Source organism: Chenopodium album, chromosome 8 (assembly GCF_948465745.1).
Source record: "Chenopodium album chromosome 8, dcCheAlbu1.1, whole genome shotgun sequence".
NCBI classification, from domain to species: domain Eukaryota; kingdom Viridiplantae; phylum Streptophyta; class Magnoliopsida; order Caryophyllales; family Amaranthaceae; genus Chenopodium; species Chenopodium album.
In genome coordinates, this window is record NC_137841.1 from 3,701,479 (window position 1) to 3,710,651 (window position 9,173).

The 9,173-nt window shown below is 34.8% G+C and overlaps 1 protein-coding gene across 1 annotated transcript; it reads left to right on the forward strand.

Annotated features, from left to right (window-relative positions):
- The first annotated feature begins 252 nt into the window (after window positions 1-252).
- Window positions 253-8,938, forward strand: LOC145641611 (tRNA-aminoacylation cofactor arc1-like). The gene is made up of 12 exons (XM_081692463.1): window positions 253-418; window positions 552-653; window positions 1,308-1,478; window positions 2,150-2,215; window positions 2,438-2,503; window positions 3,643-3,801; window positions 5,641-5,783; window positions 5,917-6,007; window positions 6,106-6,174; window positions 7,173-7,264; window positions 7,636-7,699; window positions 8,588-8,938. The coding sequence occupies exons 1-12, from the start codon at window positions 296-298 to the stop codon at window positions 8,690-8,692; spliced, it is 1,251 nt and encodes a 416-aa protein (XP_081548589.1). The 5' UTR covers window positions 253-295; the 3' UTR covers window positions 8,693-8,938.
- The last annotated feature ends 235 nt before the right edge of the window (window positions 8,939-9,173 follow it).

Below are 9,173 nucleotides of genomic sequence, written 5' to 3' on the forward strand. Positions count from 1 at the left end.
TCCATGTTTTCCCATGAATTTTGCAAGCATGATTGTTCTATAATAATGGAACACTATTGAGAGTAGTAAAAAAGGTTGAAGTCCATTAGAATTTAGAACATGTAGTTTCATGACTTTCATGCCAAGTCCATAATGTTAGGCTTGGCTCAACCCACTTTTATGGCCCAAGTCCATAATTCGAATACTTCTAAGTTCTAAATGGGTTTATAAACGGGTCGGGTCTTGGGTATTCTAGCCCAACGAAATCTCAAGCAAGCTCCCAAAACTTGCAAAATTAAAACTTTGGCAATGGTAGATGATAAACCCTACAAAAATCACTAGTTTTCAATTGAAGAGAGAGAAAATTCAGGCAAAAATGGCTGAACCCAGAAAGCAAATCTTAGTTTCAACCCTCTGTAAACGCCTTTCTTTAAATCCTGTAAGATTTCCCATTTTATTATAATCAATTTATTTCAGTTTGTTACTTTCAATTTCTGAAGAATTGTGAGTTTTTATGATCTGGGATTTTGATTTTGTGGTTTAATTGATGGTTTTTTTTGTTTGTAATGCAGAAAGATTTTTCTGGGGATCTTGAGAAATGTGATGTTAAGAGCTTGTGCACTAATATTTTGAAGTCATCACCAAATGGGTCTTCACTTCTGAACAATGATGAGGTATAAAAAAAAAATTACAAGTTTGTTTTAATTTGTATGATCATGGCTGTATAATGTGCAAATTATAGCTGTATATTAAGTACTTTACTGGGTGATATCTCATTTGATGAAAAATTATCTGTTTCTGGGGGTTCTAGACTAGTGGTATGATGATCCTTATACCTTAATTTTAGGCGAGTTTAAGTTGATTGTTCTTGATTCTGTATGAAAAGCAGTGTTGGGAGGGAGGAATTCCTCAATGATTGTGATATTGCAGTTGTAAATTAGTAGTACGCTGTTTCTCTTGTTGTTGGAACAAACTATGTATATGTGGGTCAGTCCGTCAGTACTCAAATTAGTCCTTTGCTCAAAGTTTTAGCAAGATAACGCGTGCCTTCTTGATAATGCTTGTTAGAACGAGGGGCTAGAGGGCTAGTCCAATCATGTCGTTAATAATGTTGACATTCAAGCTTTTCCATATGTCTTAGTGACAAGCTAATAATACTCTGGTGATGGAGTGCATATATATGTTTCTTGTTTAATATGATTGCATCTTAATCATATTGCCTTCTGTGAGTGCTGCCTTCAACTTTCTTTGGAGCTGTGTAAATCTTTCAGCGATCTATCTTGTTTCATAACATTTTGGATGATTAATGACCTAAATACATTTCGCAGGGAATGAAATGGATAGAATTTGCTGAGAATTTTCCTGTGGATTCTGCTGCTTGCATTGGGGCCATCAATGGCCTGAATGATGAGCTGCTTCTGAAGTCTGTTTTGTTAGGCAATGGCTTGAAATTATCTGAAGCTGACGTGATTGTGTATTCAGTGATCCATCCCTGTGTGGTACGTATGTTTTAGAAAAGCATGTATTCATTGACATGTCGTAGTTTTGGACTGGCAACTCAATGCCTTTTCATTTGTATTGATGTCGTGGATAATAAATATTACCTGTATCTAAATGTTGGAGCTCCACTGTAGTCATGATAGTTGTTATGCATCTATAATTGATGTTTCTAGTGGTTATCATCCCAAATTGGCTGGACGCTGCTCTATTACAATGATAGTTAAACTTTCCACTTTGATTTTAGAATAGGAGGTTGTATGACTAATGAAGTGCATATGCTTGCTGTACTCTTCTTCGCTTGCTAGTCTCTTGATCTTCCTGTCTTCCTCTCTGGTTTTCGTCTTGCTTCTGAAAGTTTCCCTAGTCTCCAAACATATAGTTGTGTGTTATTTCCTTAACCTATCACGAATGATTTCAATAATGAAGAGGGATGATGTTTTACTTGTTATTCTGATGGTCATGGACTAGGGTTTAAAGTCCTTTGAAGGAAGGTGTTTCTACCACTTACATAAATTCTGCCCATAAGCCCTTTCTATTCTTCCTTTTGCAACCTATGTTTCGAGTTTTGTACTGATAGAAGATAGTACTATAAAAATGTTTTGCAGCCCGAATGATTATCTCTGCAATAGCTTGACGTAAAACCTGTTTGTGTTTTGTATCTTTTTTCCAGGTTAACATGTCAAAATCAGACAGGCAGAAGTTCCCAAATGTCTTAAGATGGATGGATTTTTTTCAGGTATTAACACATAATAAGTTCATAAACTTGTCGAAGAATGACCTAGGCTTATTTGTTTGGCTCCGTGAGATGCATTCTGTAGCAGCAATATGAAAGTAATCAGTTTTTTTTAGCTTATTGTAGCATTAATGTATGTGATCTTACCTTAGAAATTTTGTTCTGATTGCTCAGCTTATGTTATTACTAAGACTTGTCAAATTTTCTGCCTTTCCATGTTCACAGAACAAGGAGGATTTCGGAGATATACTTGAGAATATATCTATAGAGAAGCTCATATTTCGACCTCCAGTAAGTGCAGTCTCTTGTGTTTTGAATCTACTTCTTTTTCCTTGTTTGGCTTTATGCGAGTCAGAAACATTGATATTGGTTACTGGTTTGAGTCCCTAAAATTATGGCCATATTAATTTTATATCCTATCAACATCAGCTTATATTATAATTTAAGACTGGAGAAGTTGACGTTGAATTTGAGATAGTTAAAAATTGAATTTGTCAAAGTTAATAAATTGCTATCACGATATGTTCATATGGAATGACATGGGTGTTTCTCAACATATAAAGATTCTGATTTAAAATCATGTTCAGAAATTGCATCAATCAAATAATATGGAAATTGGAAATATATAATGTTTAAATCTATAGAGACACTAAAGGTCATTATCGATATCTACACCGATATAGATGTTAACAATGTTAATGGTTAATTACATAGATTTAAGAATTTCTTGATAACTCTCGCTTTATATTCACATCTTTTTTAAGATGAATGTTTGACTTCTGAAGATGTAACTGATTGTCCAATACCTTTTTTTAGACTCCTCTTATTAAGTATTTGTGTGAATGTCTTTGTATGTTTCTTTGTGCGTAAGCATATGTGTGCATGTGTTATATTAAATGGGGAATAATATGTATCCCTTAGTCTGTGGTCTTATAATTTTAAAGCATTCCATGTATTTTTTTTGTATCATAGGCTAACATTAAGGAAATTCATGGTTAGCTGAGTATATTACATCTGGGGCTGCTTGATGCAAAAAAAAAGTATGGATCATGAAGTACTACTTCCATTTCACGCTGACCAAATCCTTGCTCTTTAATGGCTGATACCGTTGACCGAGTTTGGTTGCTTCATATGCTAAATTGTACATAATTTCTTGTCATTAGGGTTTGTCAACTTTGTTTTCTTATCAGTGAATTCTGCAATAAATGTTTTAATTCATGATGTCATATCAGTGCTGCTTTGTGCCTATGGAAGTATTGGCTACTTTGTAAACTGTAAATTAGAGGGCTATGAAGCTCTTGTTGTTAAATGTTAAATCCATGTTTGCTAAAGCAATTTCTTTAGCCGAAAAGCGTAGTGTTGTATAATATTTGTTAGACATTATGGAAGAAGTTTAGATCCTGATATATACTGTTTAAATAATTATGCAGGCATCTAAGAATGTGCCTCTGGCGGAAGTCAACTCAAGTGAAAAAGATGCTGCCAAAGACACAAAATCTGATGTGAATTTAAAAAAGGTTACTCTTAAAGGGACAAACACTGTTGATGCTTCTGAAGCAAACAAGGGATCAAAGAAAGATTCTACTCAGGTCTTTTTTCCCCTTTATAATTAAATTTGTCTTGGTTCTTTACTTCTTTGCATGCATAAATTAATGGCTATTATTTCATATCAGCGTGAATTAAATTTATATCTGAAATGCTTCTTTTGTTAAAACAATGTCAATAAGTCTCTGAGAGAACATAAAACATGGGGCCAGTATGCAATTTGATCTCAAATTAGGACTTATGCACTTATCTATCGTCCAAGAATTGTCAATGATACTACTACTAGATTGACATTTTAGTTTTTGCTTGGAGAAGTGAATGTGCAAAGACATCAATTGACACAAATTCTTTCACATATTGACAATATAGAAACCTAGAAACTACAAGGCATCAATGTATTAGGTTATTTGTGTCAGTTTGTGCTGTGCTACGTCAATATTTGCCAGTTGAATAGTAATTTGTGCAATTGGTGCATGCAGTCATTGGTTTTTTATTATTAAATTTTAAAAAAATTCTCTCATGTTAGGGTTAGAAGTCCACAAACTTTTGGTGTGTCATTTCCAAAGTTTGAATCCTTTTGTTAGTGATTGCCATTGTTATATTTCATAAAAGGCTATAAAAAAAATATTTATAGACGATTGGATTATATGTGGTTATGTGAAACAAAAGTAGCCAAAGAAATATACTAGTACTTAAATAGAAGTAAGGGAAGCTATATGTTTACAGGTTTTAACTTATAAAAGACCCACCATAAAGCAGCAGAAGACAAGCAACTTACTAGCATGACCTTCTTGCTGATTTTTGGTTTTCATTTCTTTGAAGTAATAGTGTAGCTACACAAGCTTATTAGTTGTTTCTCCTTAGGTATCCAATTTCGGTGGTTAGTGGACCAGATCAGCCAGACTAGGCTGGGTTAGCCATGGATTAGTTCTGGCTTGATTATTCTTTGCGTCTTTTGTGTTTTCTCTACTTGTCTTGTTTGGTTTTTTGCATAATTCATGACTATGTTCAACTACAAAGAAAAGTTGCAATATATTGATGATGCGGTAAATGAGTTGATGGTTTTTTATGGTGAGGAAAGTGAATAAAATGTTTAGGTCCTTTTTAATGTACAATATTAAAGTACATCCACCAGCTTGCTGTTTATGCATTAGGAAGAATAAGCAAGGGGATCTGTGAGTGGGAAAGAGGTTTTGTAAATGATTGTATGGCTCTTTTACAGCCGAACAGCATCTATATCTTCTATACCTAGTTGAATAAATTATGGGTGGTTAACTGGTCATACAGTGTCAAGTGTCAAATCTACTCAAATGGAACCCGGTATGCTGGTATCTCTTTGTACCAGGAACGGTTATGGGAGGAGCAAGAGTTGACAGGGATTATTGCTACACTGGGTTCATTATATCTCAGTTTTGGGTTGTGCTGAATTGTACTATGTTAGTAGTCAGTGAAACGTCTAAGCTGACAGTGACTGTTACTTGTAGTTGAACAAAAGGAATTCTTCAGATATACAACTTACTATATTTGCTAGTCTTCACTAGGGGTATTTGCATCTTTGTGCCAACCTTTGTGCAGGTTGGAACACAAAGGTTGGCACAGAATTGACCATGATTTAAACTGAAAGCCTTGAGAGTGATGCTTATGAGGTTTTACTTTCGTATTATTGGAGCTATTTGAAGGTTGCCTGAATATTGAAGTATAAAATCTAAGATTCCCATTGTCTGAGAGGCTTTGTATTTATATATGTGCTTTGGCATCACACAACTTAATATTAATGTCCCTAAAGGACTCTAGGATCTTTATGGGTATTATCCCCTCCTTTTTTTGCTTTATTAATGTTTCCAACTAACAATCATGTCATTGCTATGCTCCTTTTCTTGAAGAAAAAAGCTAAGGGTGATAAAGCGACTGTGGAGCAGAAAAAACCAGAAGCAGAGGCAGCCCCTAAAGATGAAGTTCCAGTCAGTTTGCTCAATATACAAGTAGGTCTTATTCGCAAAGCATGGAAACATCCTTCAGCTGACAGGTGCTGTAAAAGATTCTGCGTAGATCTCTCAACTATTTTCTAATTTACCCTTGACTTTGGCCTGTAAAACTTCAATTCTTGCTGTTTATTTTCAGAGATTTCTCTGATATAATTTGTTTCTTTTGGTATTTAGTTTACTGGTTGAGGAGATTGATGTTGGAGAGTCCAAAGTGCGGCAGGTAGTCAGTGGTCTGGCAAAGTTTTGCAGTCCAGATGATTTAGTGGTATGTCATTGGTGTATAATATTTTGCCCAATCTCTTTGGTCATATGTATACATATCTTTTGCTGGAAGTTAACATCGACGATCTTTTGCATGCGCAGAATCGGCGTGTGGCATTAATTACTAATGTAAAACCTGGAAAATTAAGAGACGTTGTATCTGAAGGATTAGTAAGCTTTTTTATCCTTCATTTTATTCATTATCTTTTCTCATAGGTCATTAGTTTTATTGTTGTAGAATTTCAATGGCTATGTTTTAACTAGGTCATGATGTTTTCTATGTACGAGAGACAATTTTAACGTTCAGCTTTACCCTTCCCTGTTTTTTTGCTGTTATAGTGAAATGGTAAAAAATGATTATAAAAATCAGAATATGAGTGCCATGTCTTGCAGCTGGCACTGACCATCTCTATCCAGTGCTCAGTTGTATGACGAGAGTCACGAAACTGACCCAAACTATACCTGAAACTGGATGACCTGATTTTTACCTGAACTGAAAATTGAAATGATGATAATTGATTTTTATCCATGATGAGGAAATATACCAAAGATCTGAATACGACACAACCTGAAACAAATGATCCTGTTGCCAATCTGAATTTTGCCACCACAACCCGGTTGCCTCTTGTTTCCAGTTCTATCTAGTCTTAACTGCCTCCTCCTTTATTTTGATTTGGTTACTGAAAGCGAAAAGAAAATTGACAAAATAAACTTCTTGCTTGTTTTAGCTGCCAACTTTTAATAAAGTGTACTGTTTGTCTGGTTATTTAAGAGTCAGACTGCACTGTGATGGCTAGATTTGAAACAGAAAAACTGGCATGTGTACAAGACAACTGACACTAGGTTATCTACTCTAGGATTTCAACCTAAAGCTGAATGTGTGATTTAGATATATGGGCAAAAAGATAGATAAGTTCCGACAAGAAAAAGAAAGATCAGATTTATGGGCTATCAAAGTTCAACTCACATTAAAAAAAAAAAATTAAAAAATCAAAGAATGCTAGAGCGGAAAGAACAAAACTGTAATTAAATCATGTTTTCATTTGTGGGATTGAATTAGAATTTAGGTCCGGTTGAAAAGTTACATGATGTATGATGAGGCAAGTGGTCTTTCTATGTCTGTGACTCCTAGTATATTAATGGTCATTATAACTTCTATCTATTGCCAGGTTCTTTGTGCATCAAGTGAAGATCATAGTGTTGTTGAGCCTTTGCTTCCTCCAGAAGGAGCTGTAGTTGGGGAGCGTGTTTCCTTTTCAGGGTAAGCATGCCGCTTTGTCTGAATGTCATGTTTCACTTTCTTACCCAGAACACAAACATTTATCGTTGAAGAAAAACATATCTTTGTCCTGAAATCTTAACTCCTCTCTCGCGTACCTTTTGTAATAATTGTCTCCTTCCCATCCTCTCTCCACCAGTTCTATCTAAGTAGGGTTATGTGTGTAAATCCAAAAACTATCTATTTTGATTTAAAAATACATACTGGACAATTTGAAACAGTATTGTAGCTAGAGGGAGGGCTTTTTCTTTGTAGAGGAGAACTCAGGCACACAGGAATACAGGGTACCTTAATTGTTAACATAATATCCTTCATATGTTATTTATGTACTAATAGAACCATTGGTTTTACAGGCATGAAGGAAAGCCAGAAGATGTTCTCAACCCTAAGAAGAAACAACTGGACAAGATTACACCGGTATTTAAACTTTTATTAATCTTGTGTATGGTTTGTGGGTCATGAAAAAAGTATATATTTGCTTAATGTAGTATTCGGCCATTTTGTCTGGCTGTTGATAAGCAAGCTAATTGCTACTATGAAGTCCCAACATGTATTCCTTCTGTCCCTTAAACTGTCCAAGAACTATATTAGAAAACCATAGCTAATTGCTAATTATATGTATCATTACGAGTAATGTGGGGAAATACAAAGTTAATCATAAGAAAATAAGTGGCTTTTTAGTTTGGGACGGTCTTAGTTTTGAAGTAGAAATATGGTAGGGTGGTGAGCTGCAGACAAATTTTATCGTCCTGGCTTGATCTCAGTAATTTTTTTCATCTAGTTTCCTCTACTTTTCCCAATTTCACTCCATTTGTATGTTCTGAGTCATAATTTCAAGAAACTTGAATTGCTTTCAGTTATGTTGAGTGGTAGCAGTAGGATAATATTTGCATATGATCTAGGTAAGATGGGTCATAAATTTTATCGGTTCTGCTGGTTTTGCCACTCCTAATTTAATTGCTCTACTGCTGTTTTCCCAAATCACATGCAATAAATGGGATACTGCTATTTATTGTGTTATATACACTCTGTTTTGAATTAGTTTTCACATTGTCACAATCGTGGATAATCAAGGATATCGCATGGGTTATATCCCTTCTCTTACTGTTATAGGCTTATAGCAGTCACATACCCTACTTAAATTTGGTTAGAAGGCAACTTTTCTCAGACGTCCTAGAATAGTCACATGCCCTATCTATATTAGGTTAGATGACAACTTTTTTCAGACATTCTTAAATAGTACGTATGTGTAACTACTTACTATAAGCAGATTGTAATTTCCTAATTTCTTTTGAATTGATGCAGCATCTATACACCGACGAAAATGGAATTGCCACATACAAAGGAATACCGTTTATGACTTCTGGTGGTCCATGCACATCTTCAATCAAGAAAGGAAGCATCAAATGATTATGATCTGGAGAACAATTGTTATGACTTTGTGAGTTACGGAGTAATTAGTGTAAAAACTACATACCTAAAATGTCACATTGTTCTTTTCATATTTGCAAGTTTTTAGGGAAGTTGTAGGTTCACGTATCATAATTTTAACATACCATTGTCATGAAATTTTGCAAATTTTGGAAAATCATTTCTCATTGCGATGAGCTTTTCACATTTGATCTCTTATGAAGAGACACTGTCATTTTGACTGAAGTCTAGGGACATACAACGTACTGAATGAGTAAACGTAGTACAAAAACGTACTTTAGAACATTGTGAAAAAAACCGAGGGAGTGAGTATGTGCTATGAATTCAATGTAGTTTCTAAGTATTTGTGCAAATCTTTACTATTGATCTATCGTAGTGAGAGTGGTTATGAGTCTATCTTGTCAAGTTTTGCTCAACTTAGGGTCTGTTCTGAATGACAGAGCTGAACTGAACTGAACTG